General features: G+C 38.1%; 1 protein-coding gene across 3 annotated transcripts in view; it reads left to right on the top strand.

The window, feature by feature from the left end:
- The first annotated feature begins 319 nt into the window (after positions 1-319).
- The window catches only part of LOC121865412 (histone-lysine N-methyltransferase Suv4-20-like), a 29,625-nt gene continuing 13,921 nt past the window's right edge, over positions 320-16,023 (top strand). For 2 of the 3 annotated variants that reach the window (XM_042364795.1, XM_042364793.1), the window contains exons 1-2: positions 320-498; positions 13,601-13,774. In XM_042364795.1, coding sequence (XP_042220729.1) covers positions 13,617-13,774 — 158 coding nt within the window. In that variant the 5' untranslated portion in view covers positions 320-498; positions 13,601-13,616. Of the gene's footprint in view, positions 499-1,651; positions 1,782-13,600; positions 13,775-16,023 lie in introns of all 3 variants that reach the window. The other variant, XM_042364794.1, reaches the window with a different exon arrangement.

Raw genomic sequence — 16,023 nt, 5'->3', positions numbered from 1 at the left:
AACAAGAAAGCCATATGATCATATTGAAAGAAACGTGTAGTTAATCTGATATTTGAGTGCATGTAAATTACTGAGAGATATCAAATATAGTGAGTTTAATTAATTCCTTTAGTAATTGCACCTGTAAACAGGTGATAATTTGTAAACAGGTGAATACAAGAGAAGCAATTTATTTCATAAGAAATTAATGTCAGCCAATTGTATCATTATGAAAGTAAATAAATAAAATAATTTTTAGCATCAATCATTCATTTCTAACTCTATCATGGGAATAACCCCCTTAAAGTTTAACCCCTAAAATCCACTCCTGGTTGGCAGCTCTGTAACACCCTGTAGTCAGCCATGATGCTTCTGCAGAATCACTTTCCTGAGTGAATGAAACATAATTTTCTGAAAATCCTTCAACAAATAACTAAGATGGGAGTGTAACAGTGCATAAACGGTATTTTAAATACATTGCCAAGATTAATTTCATACGAAGAGGATCCAGAAGGAGTGGTAAGCGATAAAAACTTTCCAATCGTATTGGGAAAGTTTCTGACGAAACGAAATTGGCAATGGAAGTCCCAGAGTTTGTTGCACCCTGGAACGGCCTTGGCCTTTAGTTGTTTTTGGCAGGACCGGTAGAAAATTGTGCATCTTCTAGGGCCCTAAATGTCAGCCCTCAAAGTGCCTGGAAAATGTTTAAAAATGTGTTGTTCAAGACACGGTTGGTGTGCGCAATTTAGTTGGTGTAGAAATCAGCTGATGTTAGAAAACGGTGTGGCAAGTTCTCAGTGTAGTGAGCACTAACATGGACTGGTGTAGCCGAAACCCGCAGTGTACCGCAGCCTACCACTATAGTTATGTTGGTGCTCGTATAATGATTAATACGGTGTCGAAACTGAGAACACAGTGATGAAGATAGCAGTGTTTTAACGTTGTGAGGTTCGAGTTATCCTAGGGTTGCTTTGTTTGTGAAGTTCAGAGTTCACTCCGTAAAAACAATGTTATTTCAGGAGGGTATATGAGAAAAAAGAATATAGATTATACATGGTGTCATAGCATGCAAGGGGTTTTAAAATTGGTCAGATTTTTTACTTTTAAATTAATTTTGAAAATCTGGAAAAAATTTTTTGTCAAGGTTAGCACTTAATTGTTTGCTGCCTTAATGCATAGATTTAAAAGAAAAAGAGTTGTGGCGGGGACAGGTAAGCTAAAGTTCGAATTAACATTGATTAAGCCATGTGGTTGAGAGTGCTGTAAGAGGTAATTTATTTTCCTGTACGTTCCAATAATATATTTAGGATCTTGACTTGCATCATAATTTATTTTTCATGTTCAGTGGTTCTTTTCTGCCCAAACCAAGCACAGTTAGTGATGGTTTTGTTAATTTGTTGAAGGTGTGGAGGACATTGCCAGCTGGCTAACTCTCAGTTAAGTTCAAGATAATTGTAACACTGAGGATGGTTGCATGTCTGAAACAGCAATTTGTGGATATTTGTCTATAGAAGGTAAAGTTATAGTACAGATTTGTTGTGCCTTACCTACCTAGTGTAGAACGTCTCACCATGAAAATATATGATTTCTTGCTTCATGAAATTGACAAAGTGCACGAGTGTTTTAAGTAATATATATTTTACTTTTTTTTCCCTTCGGAACACCATTTTAGATAACTCTACAAGCGCTTACTTCAACCTTCGCAGTGCCCATGACTCAATCTCCACTTCCCTGAAGGCTGATTGGTTCCTTTCACAATTGTTTTTCTTCTAAGATTGTGATAGAAGATCTATTCATTTATAGTAGGTTTGTTCGAGTTGGTTTAAATTATAAAAGTTAACTTTTAGAAGCATTGTGGTAGTTGCTGGTACCTTTGTGCTAGTTGAATGGTTCCTTTCATATAAAATTTGGCATTGGATATTTTGCTTTGACCGGTTAAGTTCCTATTAATGCTATTTTACCATGAGTGCGCTCTGATTGGCTTATCGTCCATTACCGGCAAACAACATGAGAACTATATTTGACCGTGACTGGCAGCATTTGGCATTTACTTAGCTGCGAGTCAATCTTTGTGTAGCTGTAAACATACCTAACCATATTTCTGTTGTGCATGGAAACTCATCATTATAAAAGAGGCAACATTCACTAGAACCTAGTAGAGCCTAACCTAACCAACCAAAGAAACCTACCTAACTTCCTAGCCGGGGGTGGACCACATCATAATAAACAGAAGGTACTTTGCTAATCAGAGTGCTCTCTCGGTCACAGCAAAATATCCACTACGATAAAATAATTAATGAACAAGCAAAGCTAATATTTCGAGTTAGATTAGGTATGGTTTGGTTTGATTAGGCTGGTTCAGTAGCAGTGAGAACATAAGAATGGAGGAAACTGCAGCGGGCCTATTGGCCCATACTGGGCAGTCCTGTTTACACCCAACCCCTATCACTCGTATATCCATACAACCTATGTTTGAAGCTATCCAGCATATTCGAGATGTTTGGTAACTTGTTCACTCATCCACTACTCTATTTCCAAACCAATGATTTTTTTTATCGCATCTAAATTTGTCTAATTTAAAACCATTACTACGAGTTCACTCCTGGTTGGATAGTTTGAGTACCTTTGTTATATCACCTTTGTTTAGCCCTGACTTCCATTTATACACCTCGATCATATCGCTCCCTGTCTTTCGAGGGAGTGCAAATTAAGATGCTTTAACCTGTCTTTGTAATCAAAAGTTACTAATGCCCAGGATTAGTCTTGTCATTCTCCTCTGAATTCTTTCTGGGGGATTCTATATCCATTCTGTAGTACGGTGACTAGAACTGAACTGCTTAATCCAAGCGAGGTCTCGCAAGTGCAAGATATAGTTTTAGCATAACGTCGTTAGTCTTATACTAACACACCTTTATATGAACCCAAGTACCTGTACTTAGTTAGCCTTGTTTCGAGCAAATAAACGTTGTTGACTTGGTTTAAGATTGGGTAATTTATGAGAACACAGCTAGTACCAGAAGTAGTTGTTCGATTTCCTTCATTTTTTCCCACAATGTTCTTATCAATATTGTCAATATTTATAAAAGAAAAAAGTGACAACTTTTATTTAAATTATTAGTATTTTTGTTTTGTTTTTTAGTTTTCTCCATCTACAATCATAAATCACCTGCAGCGGGCAGGGCATGAGGGTGGGGGAAATTGTGGGGTAAAACTTGGTGAAAACCAATCATATGACACTAAAATGATGTCTCTACATGCTTTGTACATGAAGAAATTAAATATTTTCCGAAAATACTCCTTCGTGTTGTCATCTGCTGTTTGTTTATGACCAACCTGCTCGGTCCAAGCGTACTCTCATGTCCACAAAAAACGTAAAATTACACCATGATGCTTCAACAGAGTTGCTTTCATTGGTATCAGTTATCAAAATAAGTACTTTCTGTTTAATATGGCAGGGGTTCTGCCCCCTGGCTAGGAAATTAGGTAGGATTCTTTGGTTGTCAGGTTCTAGTAAATGTTGCCATTTTTTAAAATATTTGCTAGAATGATAACATCTGTGGAAAGAATGAACAAAATTGAACAACTTCTGGTGGTATCAGTGTTCTCGTACAATACCGTATCATGGAAGTCGTTCCTGATATATTAATTGGTGCCAAAATTTGTATTCAGTTAAAAGTTTGCCACACTCCAGGAATAATGTCTTGTTCGGGCTGTTTTATCACTCTGTTCAAACTGTTTGGCTTTGTCCAACAAGTTCAAATTTCAAGATTTCTGATTTGACCACGTTCATATACATGCTGTCACTTTGAAATTAAAACAGTGTGGTGTCTTGACAGTGACTGGAGAAGCCTCATCCATTACCTGAACCTGGAAGAATTCGTAAAATTTATATCACAAAATTATCAAAATTCTATGGAAGAAATTTCGTTTCTAGCCACTTGAATATAATAAATGGCAGAGCTCACAAGATTTATGTTATACAATATATAATATTTATATTACATACAACCTTCAAAACAAACCTCACAAATCCAGAGAATAATAATTTTTATATCCCATTAATATCCTCTTAACACTTTTATGTTTGTTTGGTCATATGGTGTGACTTTTTTAAGGGAAATATTGTTGGGCCATCCTACTGATTTGGAAACGTTGGTAGCCCTGTCCGGAGAACCAGGATTCCAACCCATTGTAATGCCTGAATCACGTTCTTGAATAACCTCTCTCTGCTAGAGTTTTGAGTTCCCGGTTGTCAGGCTCACCGTCTGGCATGATGAATGTGAAAATTGCCCATAGTTACATGACTGAGATGTAAACAGTGTATCCCATCTAAATGTACTCTAACTTAAATAGAAAAGTAACAATAATGCTAAGGTGGAGCACTGAATCATGGAGTAATAATATTGATTATGAACACCTCTGTGACCGTCTTGACACCGAGCGTTGCTCATATCTTTATAACACTGATCTATTTATTTTTTCTGGGGTACCAACATATTTATGTTAATTTTTTTCACCTCTTTGCCACCAGAAATTATTCCAGATTGAAACTAGCAGCTCATGTAGCAACTGATATCCATATAGTACTGTACTGTACACGTATACAGTAATGTACAGTACAAAGTATTAGTGAAATCACAATGCTCTAGATTTACCAACTTCTCCACTATTGTATCGCCCAATCAACAGCTTTCTTTCACAACATCCATAGACTTAAGATGACTGGGTAAGGTGAAAAGAGTACAGTATAAGAAATTACTGGGTAAAATTATACAGGTACAGTCTCACCCAAAAGTTAGTTAACTCTCCCAGTCAGCTATTGCTGCACTGCCTGCTTCAGGTGTATGAACCTGAGTCTGTTACTTGGAACCTTTAGGTTCATTCTTAACAATTTCATGTTCTGGTTGGTACTGAGACAGTTTCAAACATCTGAAGCAGGCAGTGCAGCAATAGCTGGCTGGGAGAGTGAACTAACTTTTGGGGGAGACTGTACTAAACATAAAAATGATATCAGTGCGGTTTACAAATATACAGTAGTACAAATAGTTGACAATATTCTGTATGTATTATACATTTAGCAGGAGTACCCAATGCCCAGCTATGTAAGCTATTAATGATAGTCGGGGTATGTGGCTACGCAGGTACTTAAAAAAAGGATGACGGAATTGCAACTTTTCTACTTTTTTTTTATTATTTTTTTTTAATGGTAAATACAGTCCGCAGATGTCCGAGTGCCATGTTTGTAATTAAGCTAATGTCTTGCCTCCATGTGAGTAATCGTAATGCTAAGCAACTGAACACTTGCCATCGAACCTTCCATATGGTCTATTAACAAAATAATGCTCTAACCAACCTACCTAATAGCGAGATGTCACGGGTTCGATTCCCGGGCCAGTGGAAGTTGTTTGGACATACTTCCTAGCCCCCATTAGTCCCTGTTCACCTAGCAGTAAAGTAGATACCTGTTGTAAGTCGAAAGTTGCGAATTTGTATTCAGGGAAAGTTGTTGGAGCTTCCAATAACTTGATGACATAAACCATTGACTCTTCAGGCTTCTACACCCTTAACTCATGAGACACGAAGGCAAGCATGAACTTAGCATGCTTTCCTGTTGGGCGCTGTAAATGCTTCTGCGCTTCCTTACACAAGGATATAGGGGGTGCCCAATAAAAAAAAAACCTACCTAATCTAATAAGAAATAATGCACTTTATCATTGGATAGGTATGTTAGGAAGCTAGGTAAGATTGGTTTGTCGGTTTATCTTCTGATAATTCATTAGTCACTAGTTAGTTGAAAAAGATTTGTCTTCAACACCAAAAAAAAAAAAAATAATAATTTAAGATGCAAGAACATATTTTCTTCAATACTTCAGTTTCTCTCTCTAAATTGCTCATTTCCAACAGGATGAGGAAGTAAATTGTTACCTTAAGGTATCATCTCTTATCATGTGAAAGGAATCAATGAATATTGAGGGCATGAAATGGGAATGATGGTGGTGGAGCTCATACCTCCTGTAAAATTTATAGTTTGTACCAAAAAAAATTTATCCTAGTTTTTTGCCTTTTCATGATGAGATAAAAAAAATCTATGCCTTCCCTAGAGAAATTTAATCAATTGCCAATTCAGAAGTGCAACTGTCCTCCAAAGTTACTAATACTGTTAACCCTCCACTGGGTGTGAATTTTAGGAATTGAAACTAACTTTGAAAATCTTTAAAATATAAATTAAGATTGTGAGCCCAAAGAATACCTATAATTATAGGTATTATAATAGCTTCAGTTTCATGATAAATGTTAACACTTTAACGAGCCGGTGATGAATGTTTCGTCATCCAAAAAAAAACTCCTGTTGGCTTTCTGATGACAAAAATATCGTCATCAATTTTAAAAACTCGCCAAAAATCTATATCGCATGATTTTTATAGTTCAAGGCTCAAAATGTAAGCTGTTGTTTTTCAATTCAAACTGCACAACTGGGTGGACATGGGGTGTCAGGATAACCACCCTGTGGGCGTGCAAGCCTCAGTGTGTCCTAAGGATTTACAGTGCACGGACACTTCCTGCTTCTTCATGATAATCATACGTGTATTTGTATAATAGTATTGTAGAGCAATCATTTGTGAAGAATACACATTTAAAGAAAATGAAATGCATGACAAAATAATGTCAGAAAGAAGAAAATAGTATAAACATTTATACAGTAGTGTGATTGTCGTCAGCTGAGCATGCCCTATCCACCTTAAGTAGTGGCAGCAAGTGTTCTGTGGGGCCCCGAAAGTGTTTGCCTCTTTTGTGATCTGTTACAGCTGTTTCATCCAAAATATTTAAAATATTTTGGACTGAGAGACTTCTGTGAAATTGATAATTATGAACATGTGTCCAAAGAAAACATGTACCATTACAGTAGTCTTGTTTTACGCGGTCAATTAAACCCATGGAGGTCCGCGTATAACGCGAAACGCATTAACAAAATAACAGAACATATGGGATTAATTGAAATAGAGACTGGGCCGACCGCCAGACTACCCTTTTTCCGACAGTACGTACGTTGTAGTAAAAATAACATCTTAATTTTATGATGCACACAATTAATATTTGAGAGAAATATCAATAATATTAGGTTTTTTAAGATTTACATTAGTAGAAGAGATGGCTGGGCACACGGGGATCTGGGGTTGGTTCCGAGGCAGAGGGCAGATTATTGGCCATCACCTGTATCACTATCCACCACAGAGGCTAGCAGGGTCTCTTTGTCAAACCCCTCAAAGTCCATATCCTCACTATCACTGACTTGGGCTGGCTGTGGTGGGTGGCAGGTGAAGAACTCGGTAATGTTTTGTTAACTAGGCAAGCAAGGTTAAAATAGACCAATCACAGCTCGCGGCGGAGGAGACGCATGGGTGGTAAGGATGCGTGGCCCAATCACCATCCGAAACGTCATCTGACATCAGCGATGACATAAGAGCGACCTAGCGCGCAGCTTGTCCGCGCCGCTTCCCGCGTAAATTCAAGAATGTACCGAGTAACTAATAATTAGTGCGTCTGGACAGGTGCCGAGTAAGGAAAATCCGTGCAAACCGAGACTACACTGTACTGTAATAAACCATAGTACAGTACAGCATGCCTTTCAAATTCGCTGGGGTTAGGTTCTCAAAATGGCCGCGAATTGCCAAATCTGCGAGTAACATTTGCTTACTGGGGGAGGGGGGGGTTGTACAAAGAAAGGTATATTCCCTTTGTGTTTGCCCTTTAGGACAATTATTTCTTTTACCTGTATTGTATATACCTGTAGTGTACACTTATACAGTATGTGTGTAGACACACACACACACACACACACACACACACAAAACAAATACAAATAAATAATAATGAGAAAATCCTCTCGCAAATAATTAGGAACAACTGTATATTAATACAGGTTGTACCTCTCTAGTCCGGCAACCTCGGGACCTGACCGGTGCCAGACCATGGAAATTCACCCTTTTCCTGGATAGATAGTGACTTGGCTTGGAAACACTAGCACCACTTTCTCTGCTTCATGGTCTCTGTGAAGACATATTGAAGGGTTAAATGTCATACAGTAGCTTTTCAAATTTCGCGAGTTTTTAATTCGACGTTTTCTATTTGAACAAAAAAAAAAGAAATTAAAAATTTTGACGGCGGAAACTCGAATTTCGACGGGTTTGAACGGCCCACCAACGTACAGACGACTTGCACAATCTGTAAACAGGGTCATTTCTCATACGTACAAAAGATTCATTGTTGTTTATTACTGAAAGTCTTTTTGATTGCATTAACGTTTGTGTGTGCAAAATGAGCAATACAATTCATTAATAATACGTAGAATATTAAAACACGAGGAAATGAGACAGCATTGTTTTCGTTGATTACAAAACCAGTGACTGACTGGTTCTACATATAAAACTGAAGAAAATAAGACCTTGGTTGTAGCTGTAGTAAAATTAATATGATTGTTTTAAGTAATGTTATTTAATGTTAATAAATGAAACGGAAGTAGCTAACGAAAATGGTAAAGAAAAAGAGAGATCGCGTATGTAAGTGCGCATGCGCACACGTGAAAACATATCGTCATTACATTACATAAGAATATGAAAGCAACACTTATTTACTGTTCATATATATTTTAATTAATGTTTCTGAATTTTTTATTGAATTAATGTTTGTGTGCAAAATTAACAATACAATTTATTAATAATACGTGGAATATTAAAACACACAAGGAGACGAGACGGCTGCCGGCATTGTTTTTGTTAGTCTTACAAAACCAGTGACTGATTGGTTCTACATATAAAACTGAAGAAAATAAGACCATGATTGTAGCTGTAGCAAATTTTATGTAAAAAAATTAATATGGTTGTTTGAAGTACCTGTAATGTTATTTAATGTTAATAAACGGAACAATATAAGTAGCTAACCATTAATGGTAAAAAAAAGTGAGACTGCACGTATGTAAGTGCGCACATGTGAAAACATATCGTCATTACTCTACATAAGAATATGAAAGCAACAATTATTTACTGCTCATATACATTGAAGGGTTAAATGTTGTACTCTATATAGACAAGCAGAGAGAGAGAGAGAGCAGCCGAACTGCCGGATGTGAACAAACCTTAATTTCCCGCGGCTTGTTTTTTTTTACGGGGATTAGCCCACCTGGGCATAGGTCACTGACCCACATTGGGGCCTGAGGGGCAAAAATTTAATACTCGTGTAGGGTAATAATAATAATAATTCAGATAAGTAAAAAAAAAACTGCTTATCTTCTACCTATTGGACAAACTAAAATCGTTCCAGACCACAGAATGCCGGACTAGAGAGGTACAACCTGTAATTAATAATGTTGAGTTTACCCTCGAATCCACTCCGTGCTTCATTATTAATAATGTACAGAGTAGATGTGAGGGTACTCAACATTTTTAATATACAGTACATTTGTTTCTGATTATTTGTGAGAGGATTTTCTCATTATTATTTATTTGTACGTATGTGTTTTATGTGTAGTGTCTGCACACATATATACAATACATTTAAATGAAATTACTGTCTCTAGAATGAATGTCTCCTTGTCCTGGCCTCGAAAATGCCGACAACTTTAAAACTACCTGCAGATATTCTTGGGTACATCCAGGGTGTCATCCGCGAATAAGGGGACCGCAAAATAAAATTCAGCTAATTATCCGGGCATACTGTACTTGTCAATTTGGTTACAGTAGTTATATTATTAATTTTTGAAAATATACCTGTACACTTAAGTAAATTATTTTACAACACCCTCAATATTAAGTCTACAAATTAGCTTTCAATGTTATCATTCTCCGACAGTGAACATATAAGTTACTCCTCAAACTCGCTTAAAATCTAGTAGACTTGTCAGTCACTGAGCCAGTTGCCTGATGGTCCAATTTCTTATTTACTGACCTAAATTTGTAATGATATGCCAGTACATAATTATATCTTTTATGTGGAAAATTGAATAAAAAGTTTTATATATATAGTACCTGTAGCTATTCTTAAATTTCAGAAAATATTTAGAATTCTCAAATCTTTCAGGAAGATATCGGAAGCATAATTATGTCTAATGGTAAACTCTGCTGCCATATGGCATCACAAAAATCCTGACCAAGTTCCAGTTTGCAGATCTGACTGACTTTCTGCTTTATTTACACACAATTGCAGGAGTCCCAATTGTATCTCTTTACTTTGACCACAACTTGTGAGAAAATATATAATTTCTCACTCTTGATCTTTTATTTTTTTTCATTTGTGTATTTACCGTATACTGTATGTGGTTCAATTTCTTTTATTTATTTTTTGCTGTCATGCCCCGATGTTTGTTGGTGACCTGTGCCTGGGTGGGCTAATCCAATTCTCATAAATAAGGGGGGCGGGTGGCAAGGTAAACATTGAAATGATTTTGTGGTGGTGTGGCCCATCGCTATGTCCATTTCATACATAGTTGTCTGTACGAGTGCCAGTATCACTTTGCCTGACGTCTAGTTTGAGTAATCGTGGCCTGAACTTCATTTACCTGTACTCATATATGGATGACTTACAATTCACCAAACACTGTTGACACAAGATGGTGTGCTTGTTTATCCCTAATTGGCAAGCTCACAGTAGACAGTGTCCTTTTAATTATGAATATAATCTGCATTACCGGTGTTGTATGTGTCAACGAAAAAAGTGGCGCCGTCTGCGTAAACAGCCGAGAAATTTGATGCCATCAGCGTCGGCGTAAACGATTTCATAAATTGACGCCGTTAGCATCAGCGTCAACGAATTTTCAGTGACATACAAACGCAGCCCCGAAACGCGTATTCTCCTGTATATGGGAGTAACATGCAAAATCAAAAAATATTAATTCATTCATTTATAATCATTTAGGATTTATATTATATCATTTTAATTACTGTATTCATTTGTTCCCCCGCAAGAACACTAGCATCTCAAAATGCTTGTCGCTCATTCTGCTGCGCTTGGGCCTCAAGACGTCTTTGCCCATGGAGAACGTGCGGTTCACGGCAGCACTAGAGGGGATGGGTGTGTTGTATTTGATGAACAACTCTCTCATGGCCTTGTTAGGGAAGGTGTCCTTGTCGAAAGTTTTTTTTTTCGAAGGTTTCTCCCCCAGGAAATGCTTGAGGTCACTGTCTTTTTCATTCCTGCAGGGGGTCTCGTACAGGGCCTGGAAAATTTTGTTCTCCATGTCATGGTCTTTGTCGTCTCCCTCATTGCTGCTGCTCCTGCTCCTCTCAGTCTTGTGCACGGACTTCTCCACCAACCTGGACAGCTGGTTGGTGGCCTTTTTCCTGACTTGAAAATTCAAATCTGTAGAAAGCTGGGCGGGCACGGCAAAATTTTTCACGGTCATCTTTATAACAAGATAATTGAAAAATGAACTTGGAAAAAAAAATTGAAGTTGACGAACAAATTGACGCTCCACTCGGGTGAAAAGTTGACTGCGTCACCTGTAACGTCACCTGCCCCAAAAATTTATGGCGTCAGCGTTAACAAAAAGTTGCCGCCGTCCATTGACGGAGGTTAAATTAACGGCTTCAATATACAACACTACATTACATACTATATTATCATGTATGATGGTTATCACTATAATTGTGGGTATCATGAAGGAAAAAAAATGAAAATTTTGTTCTGTACTGGGTGCCCTGTTGTGCCACCTTGTCACTAAAATGTTTAACAAATTCTAGCAGATGGATGCATTTGAATTTGGTAGCGAGCCCAATTTGGCCTCTTGTTGTCATTTGAGTTCTGAGAATGGATAAGTTTTACATGTATTATGAAATCTAAGAAGCCAACCTCAATCAAAGATTTATCAAATAACCTATACTGTACTTTAACTGTAGAATTGAAGCTTAGGCCATGGTTATTCAAACTACAGGTCTCCCACGTTTAACGATGAGGCTGTGTTCCTGAAAAATCAAACGGTAAGCAAAATTATCTATAAGTGGGGAACAGGTGGGGATGCAGCTTACTATCGGATACAAAATTTTAGTAAAGCCTCAAAAATACCCTTAAGTATTACTGTTATTCTTTGTGTGTTCTAACACCACCTCTAACCATTCGCCACCACCATTACTACCTCATGTTAAGTCAAAATTACCATCAGTACCATGAATACTATCATGTCGTCTTCATACCACCCTGTATAACCCCAGCAATGCTGTCAGCACATACCAAGGCATCCCGAGTGGAAAAGCAACATTCATCCCAAGGAAAGTCGGTGAAGAATTCTCGCAAGGATTGCCAGTTTGCCCTCTGATAGTGCCATAGTTTACGTTTAGAGGGGGGGTGGAGGAGGTGGTCATGCCCAGTTTGATTTAATTGAGATAAGATTGTGATCAGAAGACCCTAAGGAGGCAGAAATTGAGTATGAATAGTGTGAGGGGTTAGAGGTAAAGCAAAGATCAAGAATGTAACAAGTTGATCGTGTTGATCAGGAACTCGTGTTGGGCGTTTGATTATTTGTTTCAAATCGTTAGTAAGGAAAAAGAGAGCACCTCAGCACCACCTGGATCATCCCTTGCAGAGCCAAGACCCACTCTGTGATGTACATTGAAATCCCCTAGGTAGAGGATCTCGGTGTTAGGAAGTGTGGATAGCAACGACTCTTGGCAAGAAGTGAGATAGTTGAAGAGTTCCAAATACTGTAGTTGGGAGAACAGTATAGGAAACAAAGAAAAATAGTCATAGTTGGTAGAGATATTTTGAGCCAGATGACATCATAAAGGGAAGATTCAAGTTCTGTGAGTCGAGCTATAGGTGTACGTGTGTTGCAGTAGGCACATACACCTCCCTTAGAATGGAAAGAGGTATAAAGGTTGTAGTTGGACTTGAAAAGGTTGGGGTGAAGATGCTTTGGTCAGTTGAAGTTCGGAAAGTAGTAATAGGTCGAGGGAAGAGATTAATAGATGGTGCTCCACAGAAGGAAAATTGGAGCTCAGGCCACAAATGTTGGAAAAATGAAGTGTGAAAAAAGCCGATCCTCCAGCAACCACAGTGGCGTCAGTTGAGGCCCCAGTAGTATGATGATCATCAGGTCGGCCCTGGGATCCACACCTTCCCAACTAGTGGGACCCATCCGAGAAGGCCTCGCTTCAATATAAATATCAACTGACATAGAAGAATAAAATAGAATGAATAGAGCAGATCAAGAGTGAGTACGTACGTTTATATTTGTGATGTTAATAGTAAGAGAGACAATTGAGACCCTGCCATTGTGTATAAATATGGCAGAAAGACAGATCAGCAACCTGGGACTTTGTCACGATTTTTTTTTATGCATTATGGTAGCAGGGTCTACCATTAGACAACACATTATGCTTCCAATATCTTCCCAGGCAGTAGTACTTCCCTGTTTGGTAGCTGCCTACTACCTGTACATGTTTGGCAAATTTACACATTCTCATGGACAACCAACTATTATGTGTGTTCGTGAAGCCTTGGTTTTAACAAAACATCCCAACAATTACCGGGAAGCAGTACAGTACCAGTATTTTGCCTGGGACATTTGTTGAGTTTGTCAGGAGTGATTAATTTTCTTGGGTGCTTAATTAATGTGCATTTTCTCTTTTTCAAGTGGTTAGGTGATCAAGATGGTGGTGGCTCAGGGGGGTCGGTTGATGCGTGGTGGGGGCATGGCTACCACAGGCTGCGGCATGACCCCCAGGGAGCTCTCCGACTATGATGACCTGGCAACCGCTCTTGTTCTTGATCAGTATTTAGGCTTCGTAACCCACAAAATGAATGTAAGGTAAGTTCCCCTTGGTTTACAGTTATTGCTACACAATAAATCAACTAGGTCTTTCACCATTTCTCATTATCATTGCCTTTTTTAAATTCTTGTTAAATTGTGTAGCCCCTTTAATGTTTTTTCCTCACCCTGACATTTTAAACTTTTAATTTATAATTTATTTATCTTCTTTAAACATTAAATGTCTGAGTCTTCCATAAATTAATTAATTTCTAATAAACTTCTCTGATATTCCTGCTCCTGATGTCTTACTTACTCAATAAATTTTCACAAATTCTCTGTTTGCAAAGCAATAGCCAGGTGTGAGAATATCCTCTTGTCCTTCAGAGAGTTCTGGTCCATTAGTCACACCACCCCATTCCCTCTCTGTCTATGAAAATACAGGTAATTGTCAACAAAGGTTGTCTCATGATTTGGATGGATCACTCTTGAAACTTGGGTGGACTTCATCATCAGTACCAATTAAAGATGCGCCCGAGTCTTTTAGGGTCATGGCCAAAGGTCAAAGTCACTCGCAAAAAATATTGGGGGGGGGATCTTTTGCGATTTGCATGGGTATTTTTTCCCCATGTTGAGATTTGTGACGGATGTGGGAAGTCTATCTTTATACCCAGTTTTCCATCCATTTGGGCAGCTTGTGGTCTTGCGAACTTAACAAATAACATTGTACATACTTTGATTAGATTGTTTTTGAAAGTATTATTTCATCAGTCAGTGCTTTCCTTCCATATTTTGAGGAGTTATAGTTTATTTTGTTTCTTTGGCAATGGGGAGGATTAGGTCTTAGTGGTTATCATCTTATTAATCCTCTTATTCTGTGCACTCTGCAAACTTGTCAGATAACCCTTCTCTTACACATCCACCCCCTTCCTTTTTTTTTACAGGGATTAGCCTCCCCAGGCACAGGTCATTGACCCACATCTGGAGGGGGGGGGGGGCAAAAATGTAGTAATAATAATAATGCATAGTAAATTAAATATATAATAAAAAGTACATAATTAATAACATAATAAAATAATGCTAACAATAATAACAATAGCACTGTAATAATAATAATAATAAAGTAAAAAAAATACAAATAATATCAAGTAAGAATATATATAGTGTTGTCTAAGTAAGAGAAACAATTGAGATTCTGTAATTGTGTGTAAATGAGGCAGAAAGTCAGATGAGCAACCTGGGACTTGGTCACAATATTTGTGGTGCCATATGGCAGCAGGGTCTACCATTAGACTTCACATTATGCTTCCAATATCTTCCCAGGCAGTAGTACCTTCCTGTTTGATTACTACCTGGTAGATGTGTAGATGCTTGAAACATTTATTATATGCTGTACTGTATTGTAGGATTTATCACTTATATCCTGAGAATGATATTGCCCTGTGCAGTACATGCCTCCTGTTTGTATTGTTACGAGTTGGGGATTTAGAATATAGTTAAGTCTACCCAGATCCCAACAGGCCACACCAATAAAAAAACAAAGACAATCGGACTATAAAAGGGTAGACAAAGGATGCGAGTTTTTGTTGTGTATAATAAAGTACCATAAATTCCTTAACAAAATATTCAGCTTTCTATAATTTACCCTTAACCATACTTAACCTAAACATACACAACATTGGCTTAACAGTATATACATATTTATACAACATACAACAATTTGAAGCAAGTGGACGTGGGGAGGCAATATAGGATAACAAATACTTAAGTGCAGTGCTGAGATGGCTGACGAGTAAGGCGGAGTATTGAAGAAGATGGTAGGTAGTCACTGTGCCGTAGGTTTCCAGGATAGGTGATCCTAGTGTGGTCACTTCCCAGAGTGAACTGAACTCTCCTTGATCTGGAGCTGATGAGGAAGACTTGGAGGAGGTGACGCAACAACCAGGATATGGAGAAGGGAAACCCCGGAGTGGTAACTAAGACTAGTCATACTCGGGTTTCGTCCCTACATGGCGTTGCTCGTGGTGCTGGGTAGGTAGATCATGACAATAGATGGCGTGGTTCGTAACAGTATATACTGTACAGTGGTCCCTCGGTTAACGAGCACAATCCGTTCCAGCAGGTTGCTCGTTAACCGAAACCATTGTTTCAATGGGTTTTTGGGTAATTGGTTCCAGCTCACTGAAAATTGCCTAAATTCAACAAAAATGGTAGAAAAGTTCACTTACTTTAAGGTGTATATGTAGAAGGCTCCTGGATGATGATGATGTGAATTTGAAGCGGGAGGAGGAGAAGGGAGAAGAGAAGGA

Source organism: Homarus americanus, unplaced genomic scaffold, assembly GCF_018991925.1.
Source record: "Homarus americanus isolate GMGI-L3 unplaced genomic scaffold, GMGI_Hamer_2.0 scaffold25483, whole genome shotgun sequence".
Lineage (NCBI taxonomy): Eukaryota > Metazoa > Arthropoda > Malacostraca > Decapoda > Nephropidae > Homarus > Homarus americanus.
This window is presented reverse-complemented; position numbering and strand designations above follow the sequence as displayed.